We start from the raw sequence: 18,302 nt of genomic DNA on the forward strand, positions 1-18,302 counted from the left end.
AGTATTTGTTCCATATTTAATTTGATGGGCAACTAAACTAAAATCCACTTCTTTTTGCATCGTCTGAAGTGAACAGACATCATGAGTTTCAATTAATCAAAAGTTACCTCGAAATTTAATATAAATCGTGGCCATCCAAAAAACGCAATCAACTCAGCAGATTTCCCAGCAATATCATCAACAACAACAACAACGCGCAACTCTCTATATTGCAAAATTTCTCGCCTCACCAAAAAAAAAAAAAAAAAAACGAACCAACCAACGGCTAGGCTGGCAAAAAGTTGTCGAGGGGTCGGCTTGGTGCGCAGTAGATAAAAGAAGAGTGTGTGTGCCCAGTGGCAAAACAAGCGAGAGAGTAAGGTGGGGGCGAGTGAAATTGCGTGTTAAAAAGAAACCAAACAACAACAAACTGTGCTCAAACATTATATCAAAACGAACAAAAAAAACAATTGAAATTGTGGAGAGGAGACAGAGAGTGACAGAGAGAAGTGTCAGCTACGGATAACGGAGGAGAAAAACGAAACGAAAGCAAAACGACATTTTCATGGGGCTAACAGATCAGCAGGATTGGATTGGTTGTGCAGTGTCCATCACATGCGACGAGTTCCTCGGTGTTTTTCAGGGTCTCATCAAGCAGATCTCCGCCGACGAAATAACCATAGTGCGTGCCTTCCGCAATGGCGTCCCATTGCGCAAGCAGAACGCCGAAGTGGTCCTCAAGTGTTCGGACATTCAAGCCATCAATTTGATTGAGCCCGTTAAACAGGATGTGGAGTCTCATGCGACACCAACGGTGATTAATAAGCCTACGCCAGTTAAATTGCCACAGTTTTCCAATATTCTTGGTAAACAGCAACAATTGCAATTGCAACAACAACAACAACAGCAGCAGCAGCAACAGCAACAGCTGCATCAACAGGATGAGCCGCAAACCCAGTTCCAGACATTGAAAACTAGCAAAGTGAATGGTCATGGCAGGGCATCGGGCGGAGGAGGAGGTGGTGGCGGCGGAGGAGTAACAGGAGGCGGCAAGTCTGCATTGAGCGATCAAATGCAGCAACTAAAACTCAATGGCTCGATTCTAAATGGCGCCAATGGCGTAAAAAGGTATATACACAATCATTGATCATAGCTTCATTTAAATTTCCATCATCCCAACCCTTTTAAATTCATATTTGTATGTACATAAACTTCATTGTTTTCTACAAACACAATTCTCACAACACTATCAATTTCCAGTGTGTGTGGTTGCCTAATATACCCGAGGTTAAACTATAAACGCTAACTACAAGTGGTCCCAGGCCATTAAACGAGAGATAAGACTAGTTGTTATTGCGCAAGCCTTATCACCATCATAACATGGTTTGCACGACTCCTCTACAATAAATTCATTGTGTCTTTTTGGTTCTCGTCTTGTCTTTTTGGTTCTAGGACGCCTCAATCGTCGCGGTCCTCCAGTGCTCTGCAACAACAACACCAACAACAACAACAACAAATAGCTACAACTCCAAACAGTGTAGCTGCATTTTTTGGCAATATGATACCATCCAAGGTGGAGGTGAAGCTGGGCACTAGTGCCTACAGCTATCGGAGTAGCAGTGCCGATGGCAGTAGCGGTAGCGGTGAGGCTGGAGGAAGCGTGGGTGTCGCCATCAGTAAGCCCATCGATATTATAGGTAATGGTGGAGGAGGGGGAGGTGGTGCAGGAGGGCCTGGAACTTATTATCAACAAACACAGACAGCTTCTAGCTATGGCAATGGCAGGCGTAACAATGGAAATGGCTCATATACCAATGGAAACGGGAATGGGAATGGAATTGGAAACGGCAATGGTAATGGAAATAACAATGGCAATGGTGGTAGTGGCAAAAATAAAAGAAATCGGATACGCCGAGAAAGTAGTATCAGGCAACAGCAAGTGCATCAAACATTTGGCAGTGAGGCAGATGATCCCTTGCTTCAGGAGGATTTCGATTTTGAGGGCAATCTGGCTCTATTTGATAAGCAGGCCATTTGGGATGACATTGAGTCTACCCACCAAAAGCCCGATGTGGTGCGCCATTTGGAGCAAAGGAATCAACACCACCATCACCATCATCATCAGCCGGAGCAGAAGTATCGGCACGATGAGAACATTTTGGCCAGTAAGCCGCTTCAACTACGCCAGATTGAGAGCATGTTCGAAGGCAGTAATGATTTTGTGACCGACGATGGTCTGATCATCCCAACGATTCCGGCCTATGTGCGCAACAAGATCGAGCTTAGTGCCGAGAGAGCGGGCCTATCTCTGCAGCGGCAAATCGATATATTGGCGCGCGGAGCCAGCGATCTAGCCATTACCCTGCTAGGCGGCGCTAGACGCTTGACACCGGCCAACAATCATCAGTGGCCCAAGATAGTCATCATTTGCGACGGCGTTAAAAATATGAGGTAAGATGAAGTCATTCAAATTTACTGACGATATATAGGTTTTAACAAATCTCTTTTGGTGTATGTGTGTGTGTAGAACAATCAACATTGGAGCTGCCACAGGTCGCCAGTTGGCTTCCCATGGCCTTACCGTCATGCTTTATGTGGAGCAGGCCGAATTAATTGAGAAGAATAACAACAGCATGGAGATTTCCCTATTTAAGGCCACAGATAATATCATAGTTCACTCAGTGGATGGTAAGCATGGAAATGCTAAGAAACGCCCACCTACATTACCCGATTTAATCGCAATCCTTGTTTTGTGTACGTATTTCTAGCATTGCCCACACCAGATCTTGTGATATTATCAACAAACGTCGCCAATCTTTCCGATTCAATTAACAAATGGCTTAGCGTTAATCGGTAAGTGTATAGACAATATTATAATCAAACCAAAGATTTTTTGCAATCTTTATATTTGACTATTCGATTGCAGAGCTTCGGTGCTGGCCGTGGATCCGCCACCGTGCGGTATTAATGAGGTTGCTATTAAGTACTCAATATTACCCATTTTACCATTGAATGGCATATCAACAGTAACAAAGACAACATCAGGAGCAGCAGCTGCACTATCATCATCGACCGCAGCCACTCCCACACCAGGGACATCATCATCATCAAGCACGACAGCTGCGGCAGCAATGCAACAACAACAGCAACAACAAACATCAACGAACAATTGTGGCAAATTGTATTTATGTAATTTAGGTATACCGGATAAATTCTATCGTGATTGTGGCATTAAGTACAAAAGTCCATATGGACATAAATATGTGATACCGATTCACTCAAAGGACTGAAACAACGACAAAAACAACAACAACAACAGTAACAGCAACAAACAATTGCACCAGTAACAGTAACACCAAGAGCAACATCAGTAATATAGCAACAGCTGCAACCACACACCCAAAACCCACACCCACCACCCCCGACTACATCAATAAACCAATAATAATAATAATACGATTACTACTAACACCATTACATACAACTTAACACATACCCAACAACCCAACCGGCCACACACATCCCCATCCCCACCCCCCGCGCACATTTGTGATGATCATCAAGTCCAGTTTCCTGTGAATCTAGCTCTTAGCACTCGATTTATAATTTGATCTAGATGCATAAATTTTAGTTTCGTAAATTATAGTTGATTATGCCTCAAATCTACATTTACAATTATTATTATGTACTACATATTATTATTATACATAAACATATATATATATATAAATAACGACAACTTTAACTATTACCATTTACGTACATAAACATTTTTTTTTCTTTTTAATTTCTTTTAAATTACGTTCAGATAAAGCAAAATAGCAAAAGAAAGCTGCCAAAACCTATATTTAATTTATCAAATTGTAAATCTCTTTGTTCATTTTATTGCCTCACATTTGAATTTGAATATTTATTTTGTTTGCTAGTCCAGCATTTAAAACAAAAGAAAGCGAACAACAATATTAGCAAAAGCAATTCCTAAATAAATTAATAATAATGTTTTGCCTATACATAATTCTCAACGTCTAAAAGGAGAAAGAAGTAAAAAAATTACATTCTTAAATGATTAATTCCAAGTAAATTTTAACAAGAAAAGGGAAAGCAAAAGTGCATAGCTTTAATTTTAAATCTTTCTTTCTTTCAACATCATATTCTACATTCTCCAACTATACATATTTTCCTTTTCCCTTTTTTTTTTAATGTTCTTTGCTTAAAACAAACGTTTTTTTGAATTTTTTTCATAAACTCACACTCGCAAGAATACTAGAAACACTTTCTTTAAGCAAAATCAAAAGAAAACTATAGAAAAAGAGAAATGTCGCTAAGAAAGCAAAAGCAACAACAAGAACAAAAACAAAGTTGAAAATGTTTGTAAATAGATTAAATGAAATCATCTAAAGTAAATTCGAAAAATCATGTTAATTAATTTAGTGAAGAAAGAATGCGCAATAAATGCCAAATTAAATGTCTATTTTTTAAGCAAAACAAAACAAAAAAACGAAAAACCGAAACAACAGCAACTATTATATGATATAGAGCAAAAAACCTAAAAAAAGGAAAATCTATTATTATATATATTATATTATTAAAAACAAAAAACAAAATTGAGATATATCTTAGGCTAGTTCTATAAGCAAACCACACACACTTTATCTATTATGTAGATTTGTATTAACTTAAGTGTCTAAACCAACTAAACAAAATCGAGAACCTAATTTTTGTACCCATCGAATACAACCAACAACAACATCAAAAAGAGAGAACACTTAAAAACAAAAAATACTTAAAAAATCAATTGTAAATCGATGAGAATTTTATAAACATTATAAATCTAAACAAATAGTGCAAAATTTTAAGCATGTTGCAAACTCAAACTTAAAAAGGCAACAAAAAAAAAAATCATATATGTAACTCAAAATTATTTGTTGTAAAGGCAAACAAAAAACCAGACAAACGGAAAGAATTATGTATAAATCAACATTAAGATACTAAAAATTCCAATAATATTGATGATCATCCATCTTAAAAAAAAAAGAAGCAAAATCAAAGAAAACAACAACCGGATAAATTATAAACATATATAGAAAAACTATTCATCAACAACAACAAAAACAAAAACATATTGTAACAGAGAGTTAAATGCGATTTCGTTTCCTTCGAAATCGAAATCGCAGCGACTGTTTTGAGTTAGGAGTAGGAGAGTTCACAAGACGTTTAATGGATGAAAAAGTAAAGAGTGAGGAGCAGGTGAGAAGGTTTTCCCATTACCACACAATTACAACAACAGCAAACAAAACACACTTACACAAACACACCAAATACTTTTAAAAACAACCAGAGATTTTCCATTATTTTTTTGTTTTTTCTTTTTTATTTTGTTTTTGGTAATGCTTTAAGAAATTGTGACAAGGAAACAAACACAAAAAAAAGATACTATTTCGGGCCAATTGAAAATGTAATGTAACAAAACGTAACAAACCAAAAAGAAACTTAATTTTAAATACAAATGTAACAAAAAAAAACCCCTCTCTTTTGAAAACAAACAAAAATTGTAAATTGCGAAAAAAAAGATACGAAAAAAATAACAAAAAAAAAATCGTAAAGAAACCAACACAAGTTAACAACAAAAAAAGCAAAAAAAAAGAGAAAAAACAAAGAACAACAAACAATCCTTAAAAAAGAACGTAAAAAAAAATCAACGGAACAGCAATAATAAAAAAGAAACAACACCGAGAAGCCTTCTCAAAACAAAAAACAAAAACTGCGTTTAATTTATTGAAAATTTTGAATTCTGGGATAAGTATCTAACATTTGGGAAAGAGAAAAGGTTTCATGAGTCAAACCTTTGGGCACAAAGTCAGAAAATTTAACCTGACACTTGTCTATATATGTATAAAATTTTATTCATATCTACATATATACTCTCTCTATTGTCGGATTGGATTAATATTTAAATTTAAGCATTCTCTAGTTTGTGGTCGAGTGAAATTTATAAGTTTTGTTTTTCTTATACTTACATCTTTCATTGCACATCATCAATATTTAACAATCGCAAACCCTTATTGTCATATGTAAACATATTTTCACCTAAAAACACAAGCAGAATATATAAGATTAAAATTGTAGGACTTTTCATGCTGACTGATTTAGAAAATCCTTTGCAGACCCATTTAAATGTTTCCCATACCAAAAAAATGAATAGGTATATTTTAAATACTTTTTGATATTTATAATTTAAGTGCAATTTTATTACAATCGTCTTAAGTCCATTAAAGTTTATTTATTTAAATGTGTTTAATTTGTATAATAACATAAAAATTTGTGTATAGATTTTCGTTTTACTTATAGAAAAATAATTATTTAGTTAGATGTAGTTGCATTTTACGATTTACTGATTTCAAAATTTGCTGGTAATTGGTAATATTGGTATATAAGTAAGTATGTATGTATGTATGTATGTGTATTAATTAATTGATTTTGAAAGATATTCTTACCCACTGTAAACTCTCTCTTTTTTATAATCATCCTCTCAAAATTCTCATTCTATATTTATCCTTTAGCCATTTTTTTTCTCATTTTCTGTGTTTTTATTTTTGTTTAAATGCTGTCAAAAGAAACGTACATTAGACAGAGAAGGAGAATGCTGGTAGGATGTGAAGGACATGAGCAGGTAGGAAGGAATTATGGAAGGATAAGAGCCGCCCAAAGGAAAATAAACACGTGTGGTTCAGAAGAAATAATTCTTCTTATACATAGGATGTAGTTATATATGTATATCATATATAGGTCTATATATACATATATATATATTGGTTGTGCATGTATATTATATATTGGTTGTATTTAGTAGTAGTTGTAGTTGTAGTAGTAGTAGTAGTAGTAGTACCCGAATACTCACTCTCTCGGATCGTATCGTATAATGATTGATTGATTGGGCTCATTGGGCTACATTTAGGATCTGTGTGTACATCGTTTTCTGTGGCTCACATTAAAACTTTTCACATAAGAAAGAGATGGAAGTTAAAAATGCTTTGTTGTTTTGTTGCTGGTTAAAAAAAAAACTACTGACAAATTGTTGGTTGATTGATTGAGCATTGATATTTTGTATTTAAAAAAAAAAACAAACATATGTGATTGATTGTATTGATTGAGGAAATACGTACGGTTAAGTTAAACTCCAAAAACTGTGGAAGAAACCGTGGAAGATAGTAGAGAAGAAGGAGAACCCTACAAATGACGCCATATTGAGCCATATCCTTTCTGTATATCTCACTCTCTATCTCTTTCTCTCCCTCTATTAAATGATACGTACCCAAGTGTGATCTAACGGTTATCGGTTAACACTATACGTACCCAAAAACAAAACACATACACATACAACACACCGGCCGGAAGGAAATACGTACCCAAACTCTATATTGCATACTATGTACATATATATCTGGTTGGTATATGGAACTAAAGAACTGCCAAAGAACTAATGCTAGATCAAGAGAGATGGAGAGATAGAGAGAAAGAGTTGAGAGAGACTGCAGTGAAAGAGAGAGTGTTGTTTCAATACTCAATACGTACCCACCACAAACACACCAACCAAGCTGTGTGTGTAAGCATGTTAAATCGGCTGCAAAATTTAATTAGAGCAGTGATACATTGAGTTAGAGAGTAGAGAGAGAGAAGGCTTACCCTGAACGGGCCAAAAATCGGTCAATTCACATACACACACACACGCGTAGATTCACGCCTCTCGACTCACGACACACGACTCTCGGGTCACGGGTGGGGTAGAAGAGTTGGGCAGGCGCGCGGCGATAGCTGAGAAAGTATATAGTCGAATTGTTTTTGTTTTTTGTTGTTGCTTTTTTTTTTGACATTTCCATGTATGATTTTTGTTTTTTTTTTTTATGTTATTCATATATATGTATGTAGGAGAAGGAGAAGAAGGACATCCAGTGTGGCCCATAAAGGTTAAGCAGAAAAAAGAGAAATTTCTTTATTTTTAAACTACATTTGTTTGTGGGTCCAAAAATAAAAAACCCATTAATAGTCTCAATGTTGATAAATAATATCCAAAACTGACTACATTAATTGTTATTTAACATCAATAATTCCCTGTGTTTACAATATTACAATATTTTAGAAGACTCGACGACTCAAATTGGCGTTCAAACCAAGAAAATCATACTCTTTCTACAGAAAAAAAAAAAACAATACACAAACAATAAATAAAAAGATACTAATCAATTCTATATACAATATCATCTTATCAAAATATATATATATATATGTATGTATAAATCACATAAAGGTACATTTCCATGAAATATTTAGTAAGATTTGACAAATGGTGACCCCGACGTGCAACAACCATGTATACTTGAAATTAAAAAAACCCGCGTTTCGAAAAATCTCTTCAATATAAATATACTTATACTTAACACACTTTATGGACGACACTGTATTTTCTTCTTTTTTGCGAGGGCTACTCTACAACAAAATAGAATTCGTTTTTGGCTTCTTTTTTGGGTCTCTACATACCGGAATATCATTGTATTGGGTTCAGGGAAAGGGCGGTATGTTATACCAAATATTGTAAAATTCTTTACAGCATTATCGATTTTGTTTCGTTTTTCTTTTCTTGGTTTTCTATTCAGTTATATCATTTACATAAGTTTTAGTATTATTTTTTTGTGATTTTATGGTTTTTTTTTTTTTTTTTTTTGAACGGAAGGGTAAGGAGGAGAAGATTCAAATCAAATGGAAAAATTATTAACATTTTACAATGAATATCAATGAATGTGTATAGATATATAGGATATATATTTATGGAAACAAATATATATACTATATATGTATGCTTTAAGGGTCTAATGTTAATTTCATAAATTATTTAGTTTTAAGTTTTGCTTTTGCTGTAGTTTTCTTTTGTTTTTGCTTAATTGTTGGTGGTTGGTATTCAATTAATTCTACGTACGTGCGCTGACACAAAATTCTGCTCGATAATTGCATCTTTCTCCATCTGTCGTCAGGAACTGGAACTGCAAATCCATATCCAAATCCAATTTCTAGCGGCGGTAACGCTCGCGGGAATAGGAACGTCTCCGGTTGTTGTTGTTGTTACCGCCTGCAAAGTGATTGTAGTTTCGTCTATCGTGTCGAGGCGAACGCTCCCTGGACCGGGGAGATCTTCGTCTTTCATCACCTCCACCACCACCACCACGTCTGTCTCCTCCACCTCCAAAGCGACCTCTGTCATTGCGCTGGTGTCTTTCCCGATCGTTCCTGCGACCATCACGATCACGATGATCGCGTCCGCCGTCTCGTTCACGGCCAGGACGATCACCACGCTCGGTGACATCACCGCCGCCACCGCTAGCAGCATCACCCTTGGACCGGTCTTCAGTCGTTGTGCGGCCATTATTGCGTTCATTTCGTTCGCTTCGATCACGGTCACCATCGCGCTGGCCACCACCGCCTCCGCCACCCCGCTGACGCTCCCGGGACCTTGAACGGTGCACCCGCGAGCGTCGATCCAACTCACGCCCACCTACAAAGTAGCGATTTCGGCTTCTGCCCTCATCGTCGCGATCTGGTATCTTACCCGTTCGCTTTAGTTCGGCCTTCCTCGGCGCTGCGGTCTTCTCCAGCTCGATCAGCTTCTCTCGTATGGTGAGGAATCCCAAATGCAACTTACCACCAAAGTGGTCCGCCAGCCGTATGTCATTGTCGTGGATACCCAAGTAGGCGGAGCAAACTTCGCAGACCCTCAACTTCTGCTGCTGGTAAGTAGAGGCTGGCATTGAGGTGCGGTATTCATGTTCGGCTTTGGTCTTCTTGCCCCGCAACTCGTCGATCTCCTTCATCAGCTCCATGCTGTCCTCCACTTCGCCAGCCTCGCCCAGGGCCTCGGCTTTAGCAAGTTTCTTGCCAATTTCCTCGGCCAGAGCGTGCACTGCATTCGCCTTCTCTGCCACCTCAGCGGTCAACTCTTCTTGCGTCTCCTTCAGCCGCTGTTTGGCTGCATCTGTGCGGCGGTCGCAGTCTGCAATAAAGGCCTGCAGATGCTCCATGGCCTCAATGTCATAGTAGTAGTCTCGTGATTTGGCCGCACTCTCGTAATCTGCACGGAAAGCCAGGTCATGCACTTTGGGACACTCACCCAGATCCATCCGTGTGGACGCCAATATGTCGTGGGGGCAGCAATCCAGCAGGAACGACTTGCAGACCCGAGTGTCCGAGAATTTTAGTTGCCTCTCATCTCCATTACGAGCGGTGCCCATTAATTGGTCCAGCATAGCGCGCATCTGGTCTGTGGCGGACATTTTGTTGTTTGGGGCGCTCATCGTCGCGATGTTAAAATAGTTTTTTTTTTTTTTATTTTTTTCTCCTTCGGAAAAAATATTTTTGCTTTTGACTTCACTTTCAATTGCAATGAAAATTTATGATTGAGCGTGTGTGTGTGTGTCTATTGAAACGTGTCAGTGTTGCCAAGTGCTCGCTGTTGAGTGCAGTGCTATTTAACAAAATATCGCAAAGCAACTCTGTCACTGCCTAATTAGCGGGAAAAAGGCTAAAAACAAATCACCATTTGGCCGCCGGCATATGCAAACATTTTACAACACTATTTAGTAAAACGTTTTCAGCGGCAAAGTGTTTTTGTTGATTCTTTCGTTTTGGCGGAATTTTAGTTTAAAATTAATTATTTTCGATTAATATTTAACAAATAGAATGTCAGATGACGACGACATACAGTACGTTAAGCGACAGCGTACTCTCCACTATGGCTCGCTGGAGGAGGCGGAGCGAAAGCGTCAAGCAGCCGGCTCTGCAGCGTCCCCAACAACCGGAGGAGCAGCGGCAACAGCCACAACAGCGGCATCATCAACCGCTACGGCAGTGACAGCGACGGGAGCACTACAAACGACGACGCAGACGACGGGGGCAGGTCCAGCAACATCCACAGCCACGGGAGGACAGTTGGAGGATATAGACTCCGATGAAGACTATGACGAGTCAGCTAAGAAATCTGCAGGTGCCACAAAAGTTGGACAACAGACGCCTCCAACAGCCGCTGTCTTGGCCCACAGGATCGATGATGATTACTTCGATTTGGAGGCGGAAATGGAACGCGATACAGTGGCCCTGCTGGAAGAATTCGAACGCAAGAAGCGTGCGCGTCAGATAAACGTGTCCACCGACGATTCAGAGATTAAAAACAATCTGCGTCAACTGAATGAACCCATCTGCTACTTTGGTGAGGGCCCGGCTGAGCGGCGACGCCGTCTGAAAGAACTTTTGGCTAACCTGGGCGAGAATGCTATCAAGCAAAAGCAGGGCGAAACAGAAGACGATCGCAAGTTGCAACAGCGTGAGCAGGAACAGACAACCTGGTACCATGAGGGACCTGATACTTTGCGCGTGGCCCGTCTCTGGATGGCGGATTACTCGTTGCCACGTGCTCGCGACCGCCTGGAGCGAGCTAAAGAGGCCCTTGAAGTACCTAGTGCTACACGAGCTGGCCGCATGGTAGAGATGCAAAAGAAATTGCAATCTTTGGCGCCACTCTGCTCCCAAGTGGGCGACACACGGCCTGTGAGTAGTGCCGCTTTCAATGAAGATTCCACATTGCTGCTCACCTCCTCTTGGTCAGGACTATGTAAGCTCTGGAGCGTGCCCGACTGTGGACTGAAGCAGACACTGCGTGGTCATGCCAGTTATGTGGGAGGCGTAGCCTTGCGGCCCGGCGTCAAAGCGGACGAGGAGAATGTGGTGGCCATGGCATCAGGCGGTCATGACGGTGCCGTTAAGCTGTGGGGATTCAATAATGAGGAATCCATTGCCGATATCACCGGTCATATGCCGCATCGTGTTTCCAAGGTGTCATTCCATCCATCCGGGCGCTTTCTGGCCACCGCCTGCTATGATTCCAGTTGGCGTCTCTGGGATCTTGAGCAAAAGACCGAGGTGCTGCATCAGGAGGGGCACGCAAAGCCGGTTCATTGTCTCAGCTATCAGTCCGATGGCAGTGTTCTAGTGACTGGTGGACTGGATGCCTTCGGCCGGGTCTGGGATCTGCGCACTGGACGCTGCATAATGTTTCTCGAAGGCCATTTGGGTGCTATCTTTGGTGTGGATTTTTCGCCTAATGGCTTTCACATTGCCACCGGCTCCCAGGACAACACATGCAAGATCTGGGATCTTCGGCGACGCCAGCCTGTCTATACCATTCCCGCGCATACCAATCTCATTTCGGATGTGAAATACCAACAGGACTGCGGCAGTTTTTTGGTCACCTGCTCTTACGATTCGACAACCAAGATCTGGTCGAACAAAACTTGGCAGCCGCTAAAAACGCTCCAGGGCCACGACAACAAGGTCATCTCTGTGGACATCTCGCCCAATTCTCAGTATATAGCGACAACGTCATTCGATCGCACATTCAAACTGTGGGCACCCGATAGTTGATTATTTTGTTTGGTTTTTCATTTTGATATCATGAATATTTTGATTTTAATTCTGATTCCGTTTTCGTTTTTCGTTAAATCAGACAATAGCCCAAGATAAAAAGTTTCCAATCAAAAAGACTGGAAACTTTTCAAGTTTTCGTTTCGTTTGTATAACATTGAATTTTGTTATTTTAGTTAAGCGAAAAAATACGGCAAGTGTGAGTAGCACATGTTAGGAAAAACGCATGGGAAAACATTTGCATTTCGTAAATTTAAGCATTTTTGTATAGAAATTGTTAATAAATAAAATACAACATTTTTTTTGGTACAAAAACACAGTTTTCGCTCTCAAAACAAGTGCCAAGTCCCATGAAGTTGGTATAATTTGGGTTAAAAGAGTTGCTGAAAATACAACAATAAAACTCGTTAAAAAAAGGGTACATAAATTATTTTAAAGGGAAGATGCATACATATATACACCTAGAGATCGCAAGGAATCGTTCTTGTTTTCAAATCACATTCATATTTAAGTATATTTTCGGAAAATTTAAAGCAAATCCTATAAATGTTTTTTTTTTTAGAGATTTATTGCTCAAAATTATATTTAGTTTTTTAAATCTCAAAAACTAATTAAACGTTTAGTTTGCCATTTTTTATAGTTATTCTATTCAATATTATTCAGTTTTTGTCATAGGAAATATTTTTCAGTTCGAAAAGCAAAAATTAGCAATTCTTTTAAATCTTCTAAACATATGTAATTTTTGAGAAGACGACTTTGATTAATCGGATTTGCGGCAGGAGCTCCTTTTTTTTTGGTTTCCTAATTTTGGGGTCTCTGATTGCGAACATTATCTTGTTCTTTTCTGATTATGATAAAATAGCGACCCCAAATTAACATAAAAAGTAAATGAGATCCTTGCCGCAGAAAAAAAAGTTCGATTTTATCGCCCTACGATTATCCATCATCCATGTAAAATAATTGTTAATTTCGATTCTCCTTTAAAAACATCTCAAAAATTAGGTGTATATATGCCGACTATAATGATACTTAACGAGATCAGTGCATAAAATCATTACTTACGGTTCGAATCGAATAGATATATATGTTATCTATTTACATATATTTTCAATTGAACATGTTTACACTTAATAGCTACAGTTAGTCAGTGATTCACATCGTAGTCAAACCTTTTGATTTTGAAACAATCTTTAAACAATATACATACATATATGTATTCATTTATATATATATATTTTTACCATTAATTTCTTTGCGTATATTTTTATTGTTGTTATATGACAAACTTAGACATTTATTATAGAATTTTAACTAAAATTTAACTACCACAGATAGGTTGCAATTACATATACAAATACACAAATATATATACATATATATAAATATATATATATATATAGACATACATTGTTTTTTGACATATATGCTAATCATTATTACACACACACACATACACATCAATATACATGTGCATGTATGTATGTATAAATAGTTTTTATAAATGTTTCTCATTATTCATTATGAATGTCAAACAAAATTAAGCATATGTATATATTTTTGTTGCGTTAGATTTTCGACTATAGCATTTGAGATTTGCACAGAATCCACATAGATACATATATACGATTACTTATGCATGTATTTATATATATATATATATGTATGTATATATATATTTTATGTATAAATATATCGATATATATATGTATGTATATATATATACATATGTATATATAGTTATATAAATTTTAATGAGGTTTTCTAAAATGCCACTTAACTAAATACATAATAATAACTCTTGCATTAGGCTAAAAAACTAGACAAAATGATAACTAATTAACAATTAAGGTAAACATTTATTGGAAATCTGTTTTCTTGTTTTTTTGCTTCTTTATCGGAGTAGTTGTTGTTGTTTTTGTTGTGGTTGATGTTGATGTCCATTGGATTTCATTTCTCTTGTCGTTTTATTTTCACTTAGACTGTCGTATCTGGAGCTGGTGCTATAGGCTGTTTGGATTCAGATACATCCAGTGAGCGTGAGGCTTGCGCTGGCCCGGCTGCATCCAAATGATCTTCGGGCGCAATATCAATACGATGAGCCTTACGCCAGACAACCAAATCCATGAGAAATGCCAGAAACATAATGCCAGCCGTTATGCCTGGAAAAACGATTGAACATTATTAGATCCTTATGTAAATGGAGACTTGGATGCTATGGACTTACCAAGAAAGTATTGTCTAAATGTATCCGCATCGTAGAGAGAACAGGCGCCATGCTTGCCACACACCGATTTCCATATGAGACAGGCCGAATCCACGACAGCTCCGTAGATAATGGGGCAAGGAACATTTCCAAATAGGCCAATGGCCGACTGTATAACACCCATGGCCATGGCTTTATCTGTTTGGATGATGATTATATTGTAGTATTAGATATCAATGGACTGATTGGGTCTAAATATATTAGTAATTACCTTTTGGATGTGTACAACGCATGACAAGCAGCATGCTGCCCACCTCGGAGGTGGAATGCATAAATACGCAAATGGCAAAAATCAATATAAAGTAGATGAAGTTCTTGCAGTTATTATCACAGTAACCATTGACCGCCTCAGCAACTGAAAAATACAATGAATACAATGAAACCCAACAGAATCCCGACATAATGTAGAAGGAATAGCCCCCACAAGTATGCTTTACTTATGATTCTTATTCTTCTGCTTACCATCTGGAATGCAAGCACAATCCGAATAGAGTGTGCGATTATCGCTGGCCCTCAGCGAGGAGCTGCTGCAGCCGGCATGGCAGGCCGAGATGTACATCTTGCCGTCGGCGCAAATCGGGGCGAAATTCTCCTTATCACAGGTACAGTTGAGGGCAGCATTGCAAACGGGCTCAATGATAGCGGGACTACAGATTGAAAAAGCCAAAGAGAGGGAGAGAGAGAGTGACAAATAAAGAGAGAGTCATATAGAGAGTGTGTTGCTTATTCACTCACCTGTTGCCATCGCTGGCCTTGTAGCCGGCAAAATCATTCATGCTGCAGCCAATGAACATTAATATGACCATGCCAGCCGAGTAGACCAAAGCCGTGAAGGCAATCCACGCAGCGACACCCTTGGCTGTGGGTTTACGCTTCAGGATGAACAAACCGGAGATAACAATGCCAATACCCATGACAAGGATGCCACAGAAGGCGGCTATCAAATTGGCATCGTAGGTGGCCAAACGGAATTGCGTTTCCAAATATTTGGGCAGGAACGTATACAATCCGGCAATGGGTAGCAGATGAAAGACACACGAGGCAGTGCGGAACATGAGTATATCATTGCTAAGCTGACGGCGCACAGTCTTTGGAAAGTCTGCAAAAGAGAGGGTTATTAGCTTGATCCAAACCAAAATCGAAATGCATTCCGTTGCTCACCCTTCAGTTTGGGTTTCTCCTCCAACTCGATGGGTGCAGCTGCCGCTGTCTGAGCCTGGGCTGACTGACTGGCCTTTTTGCCGCTTAGCTGTTTGGGAAACGAGAACATGGCAATGGAGGCCATCAGCATGAGACTGCCAATGGCGACGGGACCCACCCACCAGGCGCCAATCCAACGCGGATCACTGGCATCAAAGCCGGGATTGGTGAAATTCACATACCAGCGTGTGCAAAAGCTGCCGAAAATGAATCCAGATGCCGGGCCCAGGATCCGCATGCCAATGGTGACGGCCATATACATGGGCGACTGCTTGCTGCCCACATTGTCGTCAATATATGGAATGCCCAGGGTGGCCACTGCCGTCTGGCCAATGCCCGAGCTGAGAAGACTGCCAAAGAATATGCAAAGGACAATCACTGTGATCTTCGAGTGGGAGGCCTGCTCCTGTTGACGCTGTTCATTACACTCGCTGCCGGCCAAAGTGCCATTGCCGCCCAGCAGGCAGAGATTCGGATTTGGTTGCGTCAAGGCCATCAGGCTGCTGCTGCTGCTGGTGATCTCCTCCTGCTGCTGCATCAGCGACGGTTGTTGCTGTTGTTGTTGCTGCTGCTGCTGTTGAAGGATTACACTGGAGTGCATTAGCTGCTCGCCAAAGATGAAATGCGGCAGGGCACAGGCGAATGCCGCTATGGAAAAGAGAACCATGCCGCAGGCTATCCATCTGGGTCGATGGCCACGTCCCGCGAAATAGGTCAATAACATGGCCGTACAGATCTGGCCCATCTCGCTGGCACTCAACAGAAAGCCAGTGGTCTTGGACTTGATCTGAAAGAGCTTCTCTATGGTTGTGATCACGGACACAAAGTATGTCATATACATGCCCTGGAGGATGTAGGCCAACAGAAAAACCACCATGAACACATGCGTCGAGGCGAATCTTCTGGCCCAACGCGGCCGACAACCAAATAGTCCACAATTGGATCCCTCATTGGCACCGCCATTCAGATCCGAATCGAAATCGGATTCATCCGACTCACTGGAACGTGCCGGCGGCAATTTATAACCACCTGTCAGTGGTGCCTGCTCGTGATTATATTTCTCACGGAGATTGTGACCATGTCCATGCCCATGACCATGTCCATTGCCATTATTGTTGCTTAGCAGGCCATTCTTCAGGTTGTTTATATCCTCGGAGGCCTTCCATTCGTTGTTATTGCTAGGCGCACTCTCGTAGAGCATTGTGTTGGCTGTGGGCGTGGCTGTCGCCGGACTGGCCAATGAGTCGCCATTTGTGTTGTTGTGCTGGGCCAGCAACGGTGTGAATGCCTGACTGGAGTCACGTCGGCCGCCTCCTCCATTCTGATGATAGGCATTGCCATTTCCATTACCATTTGCATTGCCATTTCCATGGCCATGGCCATTGCTGTGACCATTACTGGGTTTAGTTGTTTGTCCACCAACAGAGGCGACAGATGCTCCGCCAGGAGCAATGGGCAATTGATGCCCTTCAATATCGCCGTTGCTCTTCATCATTTCGCGTGTGTGTGTGTGTGTGTGTGCGAGAGTGTATTTCTCTCTCGTTTCTCACGCAAGTGGAGTTGCAGTTGAGGAGTTTAGGAGGGATGGGGGAAAAGAATCTCAATCAGTTGTCCGTATGAGTATAAAAAAAAAGCTGCAGGAGACACTCCCGTCAATGATCGAACGATCTTTCGTTTCGCCTTTCTTAAACCTTTCTTTTGGTTATCTAGTTTTAGGTTGTCTGGACTATAATAATAGTTTGTTCCATCATCTTTTTCTCGCCGACACTTGGTCTACATATGGGCCAAGAGATGAATATTTCACTTTTGAGTTTTATCCTTCAAGATGATATTTTCTTGGCTATCACTTGAGTTAGCTCCTGGCAACGAGGTAGATTGGTTGTTTGTTTGTTTATTTTCTGGTTCTTTTGTAATCAGTTTTGAATCTTTGTTGCAATATGGCAGTGTTATCTGAAAATATATTTAGAAATAGGATAATGTTAGAGATAAGTTGAAATGGAATTTAGTTTATATATGTGATTCCATTCTTTGTTAAAGTGTGTCTTTCTCCATACAGGAGATTACATCAAGAATTGAGATGAGAAGAAATAAAAAACTGTGTTGTCTGAACCTTGTAAAATTTCACTTGCGCCTTTTGGATATGCAACACATTAAGTTCGTTGGGTATCTGAGATAGCTACATAGATACATATGTATATGTATTTACATATATGTATGTATGTCTGTATGTATGTAGGCATATACTTTCTCTGAACTGTACAATGTGATGAGGTAATTTCCAGCAAATGTTTTAAAACTCGCTTGATTGGTTTTTTTTTTTTTTTTTAGTATTTTTTCTTCCGGTGGTTATTCTCCGCAAAAACAAACTAAAACACAAGAAATGGCAACGCAGACTGCA

General features: G+C 39.6%; 4 protein-coding genes across 4 annotated transcripts; 2 read left to right on the forward strand and 2 right to left on the reverse strand.

Moving 5' to 3' along the window:
* The first annotated feature begins 4 nt into the window (after positions 1 to 4).
* Positions 5 to 4,694, forward strand: Edc3 (Enhancer of mRNA-decapping protein 3). Its single transcript, XM_068286426.1, has 5 exons — positions 5 to 1,107; positions 1,432 to 2,430; positions 2,507 to 2,667; positions 2,748 to 2,832; positions 2,906 to 4,694. Exons 1-5 carry the CDS (start codon positions 545 to 547, stop codon positions 3,267 to 3,269), a joined length of 2,172 nt encoding a protein of 723 aa, XP_068142527.1. The 5' UTR covers positions 5 to 544; the 3' UTR covers positions 3,270 to 4,694.
* A 3,250-nt stretch (positions 4,695 to 7,944) lies between these two features.
* On the reverse strand, positions 7,945 to 10,461 carry LOC137574033 (putative RNA-binding protein Luc7-like 1). Its single transcript, XM_068286138.1, has one exon. It carries the CDS (start codon positions 10,317 to 10,319, stop codon positions 9,042 to 9,044), a length of 1,278 nt encoding a protein of 425 aa, XP_068142239.1. The 5' UTR covers positions 10,320 to 10,461; the 3' UTR covers positions 7,945 to 9,041.
* A 144-nt stretch (positions 10,462 to 10,605) lies between these two features.
* U4-U6-60K (U4-U6 small nuclear riboprotein factor 60K) lies at positions 10,606 to 12,756 on the forward strand. The gene has a single exon (XM_068285853.1). It carries the CDS (start codon positions 10,705 to 10,707, stop codon positions 12,439 to 12,441), a length of 1,737 nt encoding a protein of 578 aa, XP_068141954.1. The 5' UTR covers positions 10,606 to 10,704; the 3' UTR covers positions 12,442 to 12,756.
* A 1,422-nt stretch (positions 12,757 to 14,178) lies between these two features.
* Oatp74D (Organic anion transporting polypeptide 74D) lies at positions 14,179 to 17,399 on the reverse strand. The gene is made up of 6 exons (XM_068285803.1): positions 15,866 to 17,399; positions 15,440 to 15,803; positions 15,167 to 15,351; positions 14,916 to 15,059; positions 14,666 to 14,842; positions 14,179 to 14,600 (listed from the first exon to the last, which is right to left on the reverse strand). Exons 1-6 carry the CDS (start codon positions 17,397 to 17,399, stop codon positions 14,416 to 14,418), a joined length of 2,589 nt encoding a protein of 862 aa, XP_068141904.1. The 3' UTR covers positions 14,179 to 14,415.
* Between the last annotated feature and the right edge of the window lie 903 nt (positions 17,400 to 18,302).

Source organism: Drosophila tropicalis, unplaced genomic scaffold (assembly GCF_018151085.1).
Source record: "Drosophila tropicalis isolate 14030-0801.00 unplaced genomic scaffold, ASM1815108v1 contig_443, whole genome shotgun sequence".
Taxonomy (NCBI): domain Eukaryota; kingdom Metazoa; phylum Arthropoda; class Insecta; order Diptera; family Drosophilidae; genus Drosophila; species Drosophila tropicalis.